The 17,584-nt window shown below is 36.0% G+C and overlaps 1 protein-coding gene across 1 annotated transcript in view; it reads left to right on the forward strand.

The window, feature by feature from the left end:
* Positions 1-353: 353 nt before the first annotated feature.
* The window catches only part of LOC105833376 (tumor necrosis factor receptor superfamily member wengen), a 37,212-nt gene continuing 19,981 nt past the window's right edge, over positions 354-17,584 (forward strand). The window contains exons 1-3 of the mRNA XM_012675090.3: positions 354-910; positions 14,895-15,395; positions 15,943-16,114. Coding sequence (XP_012530544.1) covers positions 14,898-15,395; positions 15,943-16,114 — 670 coding nt within the window. The 5' untranslated portion in view covers positions 354-910; positions 14,895-14,897. The remainder of the gene's footprint in view (positions 911-14,894; positions 15,396-15,942; positions 16,115-17,584) is intronic.

Below are 17,584 nucleotides of genomic sequence, written 5' to 3' on the forward strand. Positions count from 1 at the left end.
TAAGTCATGTGACAAGAGAATTTTGATATTTATAATACATAATCCAAATTTCTTTGTACACAACTGTTACATTTTTTTTACAAGCTACATTCTCAAAAGCCGAAGTTGTTTCGATTGCTTAATAAATCATTCGAGGACCTATAACATCAGGGACCTAGGTAATAAAACGTTCCTGCATTTCTCGATATCTTTCTTTTCACTTTTCTCTGCTTCTCTCTTTCTCTCCTGCTTCGACGTGTACAAACGTTTCCTCTCTCCCTCCTCTCTCTCTCTCTCTCTCTCTCTCTCTCTCTCTCTCTCTCTCTCTCTCTCTCTCTCTCTCTCTCTCTCTCTCTCTCTTTCCCCATCCGTCCGTCAGACTCGCCGCGATTAGGTCGTGGTGTAGAGTGTAGAGTTGTAGACGGAAACCGTACTAGTCGCGTCGCGACCGCGCGATGGTACGCACGTTTCCTGCATTCGGTGTCTCGTGAAGAGAAACTCCGGTGCTGTTGCTGTCTCCCTCCCGGGTTTTACCCTCACAATGTCTCACCTCGTCATCGCCGTCGTCATTCATCGCCGCACGCGCTACGAAGAATGATAACGTGACAGCGCGCGGTTCCTTTTCCTGGTTTCTTAATTTCAATTATTCTTCCTCTTTATTTCTTCTCTCCTCTTGGTTCGCGCTTCGACCTAAGTTGATTTCCGTCGGAAAATCGGATGGTTCACCGACGATCGGTGGTGAGAGCGGTTCAGTCCCGGTGCTCCGTGCAGCTCCGTGCAAGATTCACGAAAGGGAGATTCGTTCACTCGCTCGAAGCTGCTGCAGTGACGCGTCCTCCTCCTTTTTTTTCATCTTCCTTCTCTTCTTTCCCGTCGTCGGCTACGTCACATCGGATTACATCATGACAGATGCGACACCACCGAAGGCAGCGTAAGTATGTGCCGTACCGTGCTCGTACTAGCTAGCACGCGGTAGTGATGATCCAATTCGCGATCGGTGCGACAAACTGCTTTCGCATCGTCTCTCGTGAGACGTGACGGGACATGTGTCGTATGCGTATATATCTGAAATCGAAAACTTAATCACATGTTTGCTAGCAGAATAGTTAACACCAATTTGCGTTACTGAACGATCACTGAAAATTTTTTGTCATATATAATTTCTTCTTACATTTGTCATATCTGCGTTAAAGATTCCAATATTAGTACACCTTTGATTTTTATTCAGTTATTGATATAGAAAATTACACAATTTATTCAATTAATTTCAAACCAATTTCTCTTTATTGTTTCCTTTTTTTTATAATAATACATTTTCTACATTATATTTATTCTTTTGAACTTTTCCTATCGTTTGCAAATGCATAATTCTACGTAATGATTGTATATTCCATATAATCATCAGTTCACGCGTTAGAAAAAAATTTGTAAAGTAATCATCGCCCTACAAATTGTGTGCGCGAGATCACGTTTTCACAATTCTAGAATTAAATTATTTTTCTAAAATTTTAATTAATCATCAAAGTTTGGCATTTAAATTTACCAAAGCATATAAATGTTGTATTGCCCTTTTCATTAATTTGAATATTTACTTATATATTCCGGATTACATTAAATAATATAATTGTGTATATACACTGGCGCAAAAAAAAAGAAACAAAATTTTTGACCGATTTTTAGGCAATCTTCAAAGTGATGCAACTTTGCGAAAAATCATCCAAATTACATGTACTTTTTTTTAAATTAAAGGGCAAAGACTCTACTTTGAGAATCCCTACGCGAAAGTTTGATTTGTTAAGCGAACCTTTTGTATCGCATGAACACCAAACATGTGTTTTTTAATTGAAAAAAGTAAAAGTTTGTTATCATTTTGCACAAGTTTCTCGTTAAAATCTTGCTAATATTAATTCAGATTCCAAAAGTTCATTCTTTTCTAAGCAATTTCAAAAAAAAAACATGTCGATACGATGTTTTTTGTTGATTGCACGCAAGTTTGAAATTTGCACTACATTTTAAGGTATTTTAGCGAATAAATACGGTATTTTTTTAATATCATGAATTTTGAGTATCAATATGATATTGCACATTGATTTTATTCGCGTTTAACTCAATCATACTGCCGTCCTCAGAGTAACCCGAATGAAGGTTGACGGTCGGATTTTGCACATCACGTGGCCCTGAAAAGGGCCGATTTTTTAAATAAAATTTGAATTATTTTTTATGTATGAGTATGTGTATATTTATGTGATCTGAGCAGGCTGCTAAAATGGCGAACTTTCTGTTGACTTCAATAAAATTAGCGCATCAGCTATCCGTTATATTCAGATCGGTAAGTACAAATTTCCACCGATGAATTTCAGAGCCACATGATGTACAAAATCCGATCGTCATTCTCCACGTGGTAAAGATCGGGTCACTTTGATGACTGCGGTATGATTGAGTTCAACACGAATAAAATCAATGTGCAATATCATATTGATACTCAAAATTCATGATATTCAAAAAATACCGTATTTATTCGCTAAAATACCTTAAAATGCAGTGCAAATTTCAAACTCGCGTGCAATCAACAAAAAACATCGTATCAACATGTTTTTTTTTTTAATTGATTAGAAAAGAATGAACTTTAAGAATCTGAATTAATATTAGCAAGATTTTAACGAGAAACTTGTGCAAAATGATAACAAATTTTTACTTTTTTTAATTAAAAAACACATGTTTAGTTTTCATGCGATACAAACGGTTCGCACTTAACAAATCAAACTTTCGCGTAGGGATTCTCAAAGTAGAGTCTTTGCCCTTTAATTTAAAAAAAGTACATGTAATTTTGCGAGCTGCCAATTACAGATATACTCAATACAATAATATATGCTATTACAGTATCAACATTGTACTTGCATTAATAGCAGATATTATTGTATTGAGTATTTTATGTAGTTGGCAGCCCGCAATCACATATGTTATTGACTATATTACATTTTTTGACAGCGACGATTGCGAGTCGTCCTCGAACTCACGCGAGCGTGGCTGAAAGCGCGAACTTTTCGAAAGTCGAAAACAAGTGCGACAACACGCTTACGGAGGGCGAAACGTCTCGTGTGCTAAACACGAGATCTACTCAACGGACAACGTAAACGAAAACGATCGATGTCCCGAAATCCGCTCTCTTCCTCCATCGCTGAAAGCTATTATCATCGCGTATCTTGTTCATGTTTCGCGATCAATTCCGACGCGTATATAAAATACGTGATCGCGAGAGCCTCACGCTAAAGCTATTTTTTTTCGTTGTTTATTGAAGATGTCACTAGGAAATAAACTGTGTGTACGGCCGGTACCCGTCAAAAGACTAGACTGACTAGAGGCAAAGACCATTGCCGTTTTGCACAATTACAAGTACTCTGTCTCTCTTCTAAACTTAATTGTATCGTAGACACACTCTAACAATTTCTTTTTATTACATCTCATAGAATAGTTTGGAAACTAACAATTCTCAATCTCAACAAATTTTTTTATTAAACTAAAATTAACACGTTTGTAAGAAGAAGAAAATATTAATTTAAGTAATCAAAATGTGCTTAATTAATTTTTTATATAGTTTTATATTTTAATTTATATCGATTTAATAATTTTTTACTTCTCTTTTTACAAAATTTTAATTGATTAAAATATATTTAACGTCTTATTATCGATATGTCTAATAAATACTACATTTGATATATTATATGTATACACATACAAAACTTTTAAAATATATTAACTATAATATTTAAATTTCTGTCACATAAGATTTAACTGCTATATTAACAATATGTACTACTTATCTTTTTCTTTGAAAATACAAACCGATTATCATCGATTCATCGATTGCAAGGTCTTTTTAATGAAAACGCGGTACGTATTAAGAATGTATTATAAATAAAGCCATCTCGGTTTTTAATACACCTTCTTTGATGATTAGTGGTGAAAAGTCTTGGTTTCATAATTTGTTACGACAAGCAATTCAAACGATCTCTCTCCGCATTACTTAAACGCACATTTATATTATATATTCTTAGGTCGGCGTCGACACAGTCCGCGTGTAACGGCCTTTTGTCGCCATCGGCGCGGACATGTCCGCTAAGTATTTAGGTTTCCCGCGTTGTGCGAGCCACGTTCTCGTGTCACGTCAGTCACGTCAATGAGTTCCTCGAAAGCACCATTGAATCGTGCCTCCTCGCTACCAAAGATCGTAGATAAACCAGCGCGTACGAACATCCCGTTCCGAATTAACGGAGGACACTCATCCGTTTGGATAAAGTAAAATATCGACAAAGTATAGAAATTCAAAACGTCTTCACTTGAAACTTCGTTAACGATCAGTAGATCTCAACGCTGCTTTTCTCAACAACAAATAAACAATAGAGAGTCTATCAAACTCTTCGGAAATTTTTCGTAAAGCCAATCTGCCTTCTCTCAATATTTGCGGTATTCCATTTATTTTCATACAAATCGCCGATCTTCTCCAATAAATTTATCTAAATCGTCCACCGTAACATTCATTTATTTATACAGAATGTCTGTAAATTGTAATGTAAATTCTGCACAATGAAAATATTTTTGTAACATTGAAGTAGCCTTTAAATTAGAAGCAATTCTTGAGAAATATAACGCCAACTGAAATGTAAAGCGGATACAATGAACGCAGATACAGAAATGCAATACATTTATGCTGTGAAATCATCATATCATAAATATAAATGTTTTCTGGAATATATACGTATTGTTATTATTATCTTAACTTTTATTATCAAAATTTATTATAAAATCCAGTCCAATCTCTTCTCTTTATTTGACCACATGAATTCTTTGGGTATTGATCAAATATTCTGAAAATCCAACGTAAATCAAAGTAAATCAATGCGAAATTCTTTCTAACAGGTGAGGATATTATTATTTACGAAAGCATAGAAAAAATGCCGAGTATAGATTGCACAAACGATTTTCCGGGCACAAAATGATAACGACGATCACGTTTGTCTTTCGAGAAGAATATTGCCTACTGTTTCATTTTTAACAGTTTTAAAGCTGCACTGAGAAAATTTTACAGTAAAAATTACTATGTACGACAGTAACTACAAACTATAAAAAGAAATTTCAGAGAATTATATCACATATAGTATAAATACTATTATAATTTGATGTAAAACATAGCAAAAATTTTCATAATTCTTTCCTTGGTCCGCGCTTGTTTGTCATAGTAATTTTTACTATAAAATTTTCCTCGTATAATATTGCAGTAAAATTAAGCTTCTCTGTTTAATTTAAAAAATATATAATATATTTATAAGAAACAATGAGCACATTTGATTTTTTATTATTAGATGCATAGACTTGAGATTCAGACTTATTTAATTAAATCTAATTTTTAAGATTTTTAATTTAATATATTTAATTTAATTTTGAATTCAAAAAATAGAATGAAATACAGAAATTTGGAAGACACGATTTCTGCCGGTGTTATCTACGTTCTTTATTCAACATTTAATATTTTTTAATTGTCTGTACTGCTGCTACTATCTTTAATGACAAACGATCATTGTCCACAACGAAACGTAATTCGGGTCGTCACTTAAAAACTGTTTGCACGCATTCTGCGGAGGGTAAAAACCGTCTTATTAACGTCATTAAGCGAACACGTGCGGCTGTATCAAGTGCCGACATTCTTTCGCTTCGGCAGACATTACTCATAAAACACTGTCGCAATAATTCCTCCCTTTGCAGATAAATTTGTAACAAGCCCAACTTATTTTGCGATTACAAATTGAAATTGGATGCACAAAGGGACGAAGAAAATATTTCTGAATAAAGTAGGCTTAATCGTGTTATATCGGGTAACTATGACTCAACGAGACAACGAAATAATCAATGTAATTAATATCGGTATGTTAATATTAAATTAATTAACGTAACTATAATTATATTTAATAACTAATGTAATTATATTTAATTATATAATTGACATAATTATTATAATGTTCCAGTGACGTTTATTAAAGGAATAAACGGCAGTTTTAATAATTTTTTGAGTGATTTTTTAAAATTAATCAGTGATAAAAAATTGATATGATTAATATTATAATAAAATACATCCACTTGTAGTTATTTTGACTTTGCATATGTCACAATCGGAAAGATTTTATTTTGATAAGGTTAAACGTGATCAAGAAATTCGTTTATCGTATAAACTGTCGCGTCTGAACCTATGAGATGCAAGGTTCAAGAACGTATAAACCGGTTTAGGCCCTTATTCCTTGGAGTCGGAACAGTTTTTTAGTTACTATTATTAGAGGCACACATGTGGCCGTGTTAAACCGTTTTGTCGGCGACGATGGGACAGCAGCGGGAGTATCATTTAATAAATGATTAATCACAAATGTTGTAAATTGATATCTTTTCATTTCTAAAGAAAAAATTTAGCATTTTGATTTTACATTTTCGAAAATTATCGAATCAATTTTATCGAACGAAATTGTTCTACCGAAATGCAATTGTCACTATTTCCTTATAGAGATTCCGTTATTCTAACAAGATTGCGAACGCGAGCAAATCGTTTCGTCAAGGTTTCTCCCTCGCATGCGGCACACGAGCGGAGCTGTTGCCTCACCGCGACAACAACGCTCGTGTCCATAATCGTTTTCGAGGCATGCAATTGGCATCCTAATCACGGAGAGATGAGCTCGGCAACGGAAGATTGCATTTGCAATCGCGAGCGAACAAGCGAGCGATCGGCCCGAGGCTCGCGAGAGCGAGCGAGTCGCGCTGCATTCTGATCGTACGATTGCATACACGTACGTGGACGTACTTACGTGCGTGCTCACGGGAGAAATATGACACGCAGCAATTCGAAATGGACGAGGAGGAGCTACATGCGGGCTCCTTGCGCGTGTTACTAACAAACGCGCATCGTTTAGTTAGTATAATAGTCCGATATATCTTATATTCAAAATTATTTTAACTTTTTGACTACTGCTGGCGCATAGGTAACTTCAATAGTATACCGAAGTACCCATCCAAAACTTATTTTATCAAACACACTTCACTATGTTTAAGATAAATTAACTATAATAAAAAATTTATACTGTCTATTACTGTTAAAAAAATTAAAACTGTGATACATTAATTTTCTTATATATGAAAAAAGCTTTCAGAACCCTTGCATTTTTGCTGTATATCAAAAGGGTAGGACAAAAGTTAAAAGTGAAACAATAAGCTGAACAAAGAATACAAGAATTAAGCTGTTTTGGTATACTTCGTTCTTTTCATTATCTCTCTACATTATGTATCACGAAATAATTATTAAGTCTTTTATTTTTTACAGACATACACACACGCACACACGCACAGAGAGAGAGAGAGAAGGAGAGGAGAGAGAGAGAGAGAGAAGAGAGAGAGAGAGAGAAGAGCAGAGGAGAGGAGAGAGGGGGAGGGAGGGAGAGCGCCCGCCCCCGATTCCACAGCCCCCCCCCTCTCCTCTCCTCCCTTTTCCCACCCCCCGATCCCCCCCGCGATGCCGTCCTCGACTTCGCTTTTTGCTTCTTTGCTTTTGTTATTTCTCCTTGGCTTTCGATCACGAGATGAGAAGGTCTTGAGAGAGATGAGCGAGAGAGAGGGGGTTCGAGGGTTGTTTATGATGAGAGAGAGCTGAGCCGATGGCGACGTTGCGGAGGACCGATGACCCGATGACGAGCGGAGAGAGAGAGTGGGAGAGCAGCTCTGGAGTATTGAGGTAGAGTCGCAGAGCTGAGAGGTGGTTGGTGGAGAGGCGTGTATTGCTTCCGGGTGTGAGTTGCGGGAGGAGGATGAGGAGAGATGAGAGAGAGAGGAGAGACGGGGGATGTGTGAGAGAGAGGGAGGGAGGGGCAGGGTGCGTGAGAGGGAGGGAGGGAATGCGGGTAGAGAGGGATGAGGGAGAGAGGGAGAGAGAGAGAGACGACCGAGAGAGAGAGCGGAGGGAGGGAGAGAGAGAGAGAGAGAGAGAGAGAGAGAGAGAGAGAGAGAGAGGGATGAGAGAGGAGGAGAGAGAGAGAGAGAGAGAGAGAGAGGGAGGAGGGAGAGGGAGAGGAGAGAGAGAGAGAGAGAGGGGAGGGAAGACGGGAGAGGAGAGAGAGAGAGAGGGGGAGGAAGAGAGAGAGAGGGAGGGAGAGAGAGAGGGGGGGAGAGAGAGAGAGAGAGAGAGAGAGAGGAGAGAGAGAGAGAGAGAGAGAGAGAGAGATCATTTTAAGTACATTGTAATTATTATATGTTACTGCGCTACTCAGAACATTAACAAGTTGATTCAACTCACGATGATTTCGTTAATATTGATAATAAAACATTGAAATTATAACGCAATATTTTAATGTAGCATAAAGGCTTACAACAGAATAGTTGCAAACAAATTACTTTCACATTCTCTATTTTTTTTACTTCTGCGGCGTAAATTCCCGTGCGGCATAACCCTCGAAGTTATCCTATATACATTCCGAGTAAGAAAAACAACAATTTTTTTTGGTTAGACAGACCACTTCTTTATTGCACTGTTTCTAAACAATTAAATACGATCTCGAATCGCTACATGATAATTTCATTAGTTGAATAGATTCTTACCCAAGTAACACAGTCTAACTATATTAGCTGCGACAGCAAAAAAGTGATTATAACAATGTTATAACATTCGGTCAGCTTCGATTTACAGCTATTTGACAGCAAATGCTATTTTGCTAAATTTTTAGCTGCAAAAGCGCTACAACAGCTAATAAAAAAGTCAAAATACTGCAACAGCTATTTCAGCTATTTTGATAGCTGTGAAGTCATTGTAAAGATACAGACATTATTTTGCTGTGAAGAGATTATTATAACTTGTCTATAGCAAAATAGCTAAACAGTCAAATAGCAGCAACAATATTTTGAAAACCTAAAAATGTTACCCCATTTTTACTGCTACAACATTGGGTGCTTTCCATTTAGTAACACAAGTCGACACAAGCATCGTTCTATCTTTTTTTATGTTCAATGAGTAACAAAGATAGAACGATACTTGTTTCGACTTGTGTCACTAAGGGTGCGTTCGGAGAGACGCTATTAGCGCTATCAGCATCAGTTTATCCTTGTTCTACTTTTAATGAGTAATGAAGACGGACTGATGCTGGTAGCGCTAATAGCATCTCCCCGAACGCACCCTAAATGGAAAGCACCCATAGTCAAAACGTTATAATGATGTTGTGACAATAACTGTGCTAGACAAAAATACTGTGATTTAAACTGCAACAACATTATCGCAGCCGTTTTACAACGTACTATTTGGGTAAAATGTGAGTGATTAAATCAAACAATCTTAAAAATAAAATCGGACTACAACTAGTATTCATTTCAATATCAGTCGAATTTTATTCGAGATTATCTTTAAAAAACGGATTTGGAACGAGAGTTTGTGTAATTATTTTACTGATTCATTGGATGAAATTTTAAGTCCATTCAGGAGTTTCTAAACAATTAAATACGATCTCGAATCGCTACATGATAATTTCATTAGTTGAATAGATTCTTACCCAAGTAACACAGTCTAACTATATTAGCTGCGACAGCAAAAAAGTGATTATAACAATGTTATAACATTCGGTCAGCTTCGATTTACAGCTATTTGACAGCAAATGCTATTTTGCTAAATTTTTAGCTGCAAAAGCGCTACAACAGCTAATAAAAAAGTCAAAATACTGCAACAGCTATTTCAGCTATTTTGATAGCTGTGAAGTCATTGTAAAGATACAGACATTATTTTGCTGTGAAGAGATTATTATAACTTGTCTATAGCAAAATAGCTAAACAGTCAAATAGCAGCAACAATATTTTGAAAACCTAAAAATGTTACCCCATTTTTACTGCTACAACATTGGGTGCTTTCCATTTAGTAACACAAGTCGACACAAGCATCGTTCTATCTTTTTTTATGTTCAATGAGTAACAAAGATAGAACGATACTTGTTTCGACTTGTGTCACTAAGGGTGCGTTCGGAGAGACGCTATTAGCGCTATCAGCATCAGTTTATCCTTGTTCTACTTTTAATGAGTAATGAAGACGGACTGATGCTGGTAGCGCTAATAGCATCTCCCCGAACGCACCCTAAATGGAAAGCACCCATAGTCAAAACGTTATAATGATGTTGTGACAATAACTGTGCTAGACAAAAATACTGTGATTTAAACTGCAACAACATTATCGCAGCCGTTTTACAACGTACTATTTGGGTAAAATGTGAGTGATTAAATCAAACAATCTTAAAAATAAAATCGGACTACAACTAGTATTCATTTCAATATCAGTCGAATTTTATTCGAGATTATCTTTAAAAAACGGATTTGGAACGAGAGTTTGTGTAATTATTTTACTGATTCATTGGATGAAATTTTAAGTCCATTCAGGAGTTTCTAAACAATTAAATACGATCTCGAATCGCTACACGATAATTTCATTAGTTGAATGGATTCTTACCCAAGTAACACAGTCTGAGAATAAGATAACCTGGAATACAAGACTATATATGAATATCATCCTTGCTTCTCGAGTTTCTCGGGTAAAAAATTGGACACCATTCGTCATTTTCAAGCGAACTATTGTGTGCTTTTCGAAAACATTTAAATCAATAATATCTATATAGTTTATTAATAAAAAATAAATTTTATTAAATCGTTTATATGTCTAAATATTACTATAATATTATATTAACTATAATAAATATCTTTGCGTAAAAAGTTTATAATAATAAGATATAAACATAAAATTTCTTCTTAGTTAGCTTGAAACATATGACAAATCTCAATGAAAAATTGTCCAACAAATGTCCAGTAGTCTTATTTGAAAAATTCTTTGTTCTTTCGCCTCTTTTTTCCATTGTTTTCAAATTAGACAATTGCTTTTCCATGCACTAGCCCCGTACGAAGAAAAAACTTTCTCCGCGGACCATTTTTAGATAACGAAAAAGATAGCGTACAATTTCGACGGATATGTATGCATTTACAGTTACAAAAATAGCGCGCGTGCTTCCGGTCGATTGAGGCATATTGAATTTAGTAAATATTTTTAATTTTTTTAATAGTTAATAAAAAAATAGTTAGTAAATTTTAAATTAAATAATATTAATTAGAAACAGCAACTATAATTTATAACATAGATAATTATATTAACTGTAATAATGTAATGCGTTTTTATTAATTTTGACCGCCTAAACTGAATTAGTTTTATAAAGTGATTTTGTAAGCCTGGATCAAGTCGCAATATAATATAAGCAAGTCATTAATAAAATGCTCAATTTATATATTATTTAACAAAATTTGTACGCTAAAGTATTTAATGGTGAACAATGAAATCTTTGTAATAATTCTAAAAAATTTGTACAATAAACATTGAAACATTTGTCATAGTTGTATTTTCGATTAAGATGCATAGCAATTGTGGTGTCGACAATTAAAGTATAACATATCGAGCTCAAATTTTTGTCATAGCGAAACGTTTTAGCGTATTAATAACGAAGATTAAGTTCGTCGGATAGGCGTGCATTGATTAACACAATTCGTAATTTGCGGTTTCGAAATCCGCAGACTGTAAAGATTTTCTGTGCAACGGGCACCTACATACGATTTGCATGCACGCGCGCGCACGCACACACACACACACACACACACACACACACACACACACAAAAGCAAGCAACGTCGCACGCTCCTGTGCGGAAACGAAGGCGCGTAGACGGTCAGCCGCGAGCTATGACGTAGATGGATCGCGATTTAACGGCGGATGTAATTACATCGCGAACGAGCCGGAAGTGGAAACGGTCCGAGCGCTTTTGCGGCCTAAAGAGCAGCTTTATACGCTCGAATTACGCCGATCGACCGCGATCGACGTCGCCGTCTCTCTACATTACGTTTTCAATATATATGTGCGATGGAGAGATGCGAGAGACAGTAAACGTTTGCCGTTCCCTGCCGTACGCATACGCGAGAACGATGGCTTTCCAGCTTTTCATCATCAAACATTTCAAACTTAACTAAAAAAAATCTCAAAATGTATAGACAAATAAAATATTTTATATAGATTTATTAGTGTAAGGCAGTAAATTAAAAATGGCAAATTGATTAAATGATTTATAAATTTGATTGTTTCATTTTTTTAATAATTGAAACATCGATCTCTTTGTCAAGAATAAAGTTTTTATTTCCGCCTTTCCTTTTTATTCATTTACTCTATTTTATTGCAATATCTTTTAATCATCACTAAAACTGTCCTATTTAATTCAAATTCTCTTATTAACTCTTGAAAAATACGTAATACAACACAGATTAAATTGAAATGAATTACTCTTCTCATCCGACTCTACAATTTAGATTAATTCTTCCTACGCTCATGTATACTACTGTATTCAAATACTCAGCAAATTCACATATACTGAACATATTCATATACCTTGTCTCAAACAGAATCATATGAAGTCAATTAATTAAATAATAATAAGTAGAGCATTAAACTTATATGTAATAGTTAATACAATCGTGAGAAGAAAAATGCCACTTTGCGAAAAAATGTGTTTCAAATCTGACAACGTATTGATATCATAGACATAGTATTATGTCTATGATCGACACACAGTTATATGGGGTGGGAAAAAAGATCGATACCCCCTGAAAAATTTAGAAAAAATAAAAAATTGTAGGGTTTAAGGAGATGCTAAACTGCTCGTCAAACTTGATCAAGAACGATAATGTAGAGTCATTTGTGCACGTCATTAACAAAATTTTGTATGTATTTTTTTTATAAATTTAGAAATCCTTTTCCAGAATTAAAGTTTATGTATCAATATCAGCTTATGAAAATTTTTCAGATTGCTCTTTTGAGACACAAAATGTTTACCAATGTGTATCTTTTTTATTAAGACGCCTACGCTCAATCTGAAAGCATAGTATTGTTCCTTAATGTTCACTCGTGTGCGGATCTGACTTGATTTATACGTACAAGGTGCACAACTCTTATATCAAGCACATTTTGTTACGAGTCCACGTAGATGCCGACAATTAAAAAAAATTTTTTTTTTTTTTTCGTATAAAATCGTTACGTCCGCACACTGTTATCGTCTATACTTTAATTGTGGAGAAGGATTTTTAATTCTGCAAATGCAATAAAAAGTTGAATATTGGAACAAATTGTACAATTCTGTCGGTAAAACAAACGACTTCAGGATCCCCTTTTAAAGAGATCTATTTACTAATATTATCCGAACCTACCACTAACCTTGCCTTGGTTGGATAATTTTCAATGTTGCTTTGTACGCTAGTCACTTTACTATAAAAGCTTCATAACTTTAAAACGAATAAACAAAGTATATAAAATTATCGTATTTTGAAAAGCTCACGAAATAAGCTACAAGAATATGCATAAAATATAGAAAGTTTTATTTTAAAAATTTAAAGTGACTTTGCTCTGATCTTGATAACGTCATCCACGGTCAAACTAATAATATCAGTGAATGAATTTCTATACACCCTACAACTTTTGTCTGAAACATTTTTCTATGAAACTTACATTTTCTTTATTTTTAATATTTTTTAGTTATTTAGTAGTACTGACCTTTTTCCTCATCCTGTATAACATTGGAAATATATAGGGTAAAAGCGGACATTATGGTCATAGTTTTTATTTGAGGTTATAATTTTCAAACCGCTAGTTTTTTATTTCGTAACTTTCTGAAATTCTAATGTATTTAATAAGCTTTCATGACAAAATGTTTTGATCAATTAAAATCTATCCATATTTGAAGAAAAAAAAGAATCTGAAAGCATGCGTTTTGGCCATGTTAAACATGGGGTGGGTAATATGGCCAATTATTTTGTACATTAGAAAAGTGTACAAAACAGTAATATTTTGCAAAAGTGGGGTAATTTAATCGTACAGAACATAAACATTGAAACATTTGAAACGTCGGATTGAGGTTAACCGACTCGCTCGAATCTCGGGCTCGCTTTCTCTCTCTCTCTCTCTCTCTCTCTCTCTCTCTCTCTCTCTCTCTCTCTCTCTCTCTCTCTCTCTTTCTCTCTCTTTCTCTCTCTCTCCTCTCCACTCTCTCTAAGTAACGCTGTCGTGCTCTCACAATTACTATTTTCTTGCTTCGCTGTTATTGTCACTCTCAGCACTGGCGTACTCTACACTGTTGTACCCGCTGCTCTCTCGTTGCACTCGCTGGCCATATTAGCCGCCGAGCATACATTTAATAATGTGCATTATAATTACAAAAATAATGCGCAAGTACAATAAATTTATTATAAAAATATAGCTAAGGTTCAAGTTTTGAAAAGCCAAAATTATTTTGTTTTATTTAAAAAATCTTACTTACAATTAGTTGGAAGTGTGATGTCTGACTTTGACGTGTATATTTTGATGGTTATGGAGAACAATGAAGCACCAAACCACAAATAACAACAGAATAGAGAGTTTCTTGTTACCAAACTTCAAGAATAGCTACAATAATTGGTTTTTATATATTATCAACGTTTATCAATGTTTAGAATATTTAATACGGGCATTGTGGCCATATTACCCGCCTGGCCATAATGCCCGCCTTTACCCTATTTAATACTTAATAAATCCAAATTTTATTAAGCAACATCCGTTTAAGTTAAATAACTTTTTCTTCATATAATTGCATCCATTATAATTAAATAAATTAATTTGATGTATATAAATAAATATAGTGTAACATATATTAATTGAAAATGAAATAAAAATCACGATACAAATATCTATCTAAAGTGTTGCAAAAGGATGAAAGAAAAAGAGAAAAAGAAAGACATTGCTGTCGCCTTAAAATGAGAATCTTCTAAGCAGCTTCGGTCGGGCATAATGATAATCGCAGGTAATGCCGAGGGAATCTTGTCCCGGGTTGCTGTTGACCCTGGTATCGGTATTCGTCGGGCTATGCGAGTCCTCCGGCGCCCAGCAGCCAGCACAGCCGCAGGCACAGCAACAGCCGCAGCCACAGTCGCAGCAGCAACATCCGGTTTGCAAGCCCGGGCTGGAGTTCTGGTCCGGCGAACGCGCCTCGTGCTGGCCGTGCACCCGTTGCGCCCCCGAGTTCACCTTAAGCCCGTGCGCGATTCACAAGGACGCGGTATGCGGCCCATTGTCGGCACTCGAGCTCGATTGGTCCTTCCTGTCGTCGACGGCCAGAAAAAGGCTTTCGCGCGCCGGCGATGACGATGATGGAGTTACTCCAAATGCCGCGGAGTCCTTGCGGTTCCCTGAAGAGAGGACGAAAGAACGGCCGTTCTTCGTTGCGGGAACCGTCAACCTTGATCGCGAGGGCGACGGAAGCTTGACCGACAAGGAGCCGGTCTCCATCTCGCAGGAATCCAAAGTAATTGCCAATTGGAATTTATTCAACTCTAAATCTTTTGTTTTCAACTATTATAATATTTCAATTACACATAGTTCTCATTTTAATCAATATGAACATTTGTTAGCTCGAGCAGGGATCGAAAGGTGCAGTTACAAGAAGATCGAGAGAAGATTTCATAGCTAATTTAATTTAATTTCATGAGAAACAGTATCAACATAATATCAAAAATGCATGTATACATTCAGGCAGCTAATTTTTCGTTACAAATGTTAAACACAACTTTAAATCTCGTTGGCGTTAATTGTTAAATCGAAGGAAATCATAGTTCCTCGTGAATAACCCAGTAAAACAATTAGCGTGCATTTCGTGCCAGCGAAAGCTGACACACCACCGCTTTCGCTCCGTTTGCTACGTGGACTAGAAAATCACATTGCCAAAGTCGGTTGCATTCGCGTCGTCTTTCGAAAGTAGATAATCAAAGATATAGAGTTACGCGATATACATATATATTTATACAAATAGTTAACGCGATGATGAGAGTAACACGCCGGCTTTTATGTCGCAGAGTCCGCGGGAGAGAAGAAAATTGATCGTCGAGGATAATTTATCGTGGGACTGGCAGACCGGCGCTCTAGTCCTCGCGGTATGCGCCTGCATAGTATTCTTCCTGGTAGCGGGATGCTCGGCTCTCGTCTACGCGAGACAATGGCGACGAATGAAGAGGAACTTTGAGCCGGGTAAGAGAACATTTTTAAGAAAATTACCTAACTCGAGAGTCCTTTCTCCATAACACGAAGTTTGTAAGATTTACTTTTGACATTTGTAACGGATTTGATTTGACAATAATTTTTAATTGCTCACACACTCAGTTATTTCTTCGTCGCGTCACGTAATTCACGTAATCGGAATAATTAATTATTATCGATCGTGTTATATATCCGCGAGACTTCCCTCTAGAGAAGAGGAAGAGAGAGGCAGATATCTCGTATCCGTATCTCGTGAGGCAAAGGAAGCCGCATTGCCAAGATATCGGCGGCAAGAATACAAGTGCATGTATACACACGCGTACTAACCGGCAAGGAACAGAGAGAAAAAAGAAAGAGAGAGAGAGAGAGAGAGACAAAGTTTCTTAAAATGCACGGCGGGATTTTCTTCATTAGAGAGCCGATCACGGCCGCTCCTCACCTTGGATCGACCTACCGTGCCCGGATATGACGTTTCGAACGTCCAGTGCGCGGTGTATACCATCACACACGTCGTCATCATCATCGTCATCATTCCGCGTTTGCTACACCCCAAAATATATAAACAACAATTTTTACTTATTGTTAGATTAATCTGGGAACAATGAGCCGACTCTTTATGAACTTAATGTTTCGTATAACTTGTTCATTTTTACGATAGTATAATAACAGAATATTTAGTTTTCTAAACGATCCTATTAAAATTAAAATTGGTTTTAAAAAGTAACAAGTGTATTTTTACAACTGTGTGTGTATGTATATATTATATCGCAAGTAAGGATTAAATCAAAATTTCGATTTAAGTAACGACTTTTACAGACACTCGACAGTCACGATGCAAGGTGCGCGTGTATACGATGTTACTATCTGCATTTGCGTAACGAGCAATACGCAGAAACTCCTCGCAGGAATCTTTCCCGTCGCTTCGATCTTTCTCTCTTTCTCTCCTCCTTCTTTTACGACTCGACGTATCGCACCACGTATCGCGTGTACGTTTGTGGAAACTGATTCAGCCACGTTTTGTTAATGAACGTCGTATGAATGAAGTCTCTCATCCGTCCGGCGAGTGTGCGTGTATCGCTTTTTAAATCTACACTTTTGGTGAAACGCACGGCGGCGACGCGAAAAATACTCTCAAGCAAATCGTACATTGTTTCAGATTAATCTCAAAATGTACGATATATTGTTTATTAAAAATTTATTTCTAAAACTTACATTTATATAAATTTATTACATAATATAAATTCTATAATTAGCCATTTTCTTTATATCATATTGTTAATATTATAACGTCATCTCCCCAGTTGACGAGAAGAATTCTTTTAGATAATTTAAAAAATTGATATGAAAAAGTTATCGATCTGTGAAATGTCTCTTAATAATTTCTGTTTGATGCGGATCAACCGCTATCGAAAGACCAAAACCGTGAAACGTATTCACCTTTTGTACAGTCCTAATAGCAAA

This window comes from Monomorium pharaonis, chromosome 3 (assembly GCF_013373865.1).
Source record: "Monomorium pharaonis isolate MP-MQ-018 chromosome 3, ASM1337386v2, whole genome shotgun sequence".
NCBI classification, from domain to species: Eukaryota; Metazoa; Arthropoda; class Insecta; order Hymenoptera; family Formicidae; genus Monomorium; species Monomorium pharaonis.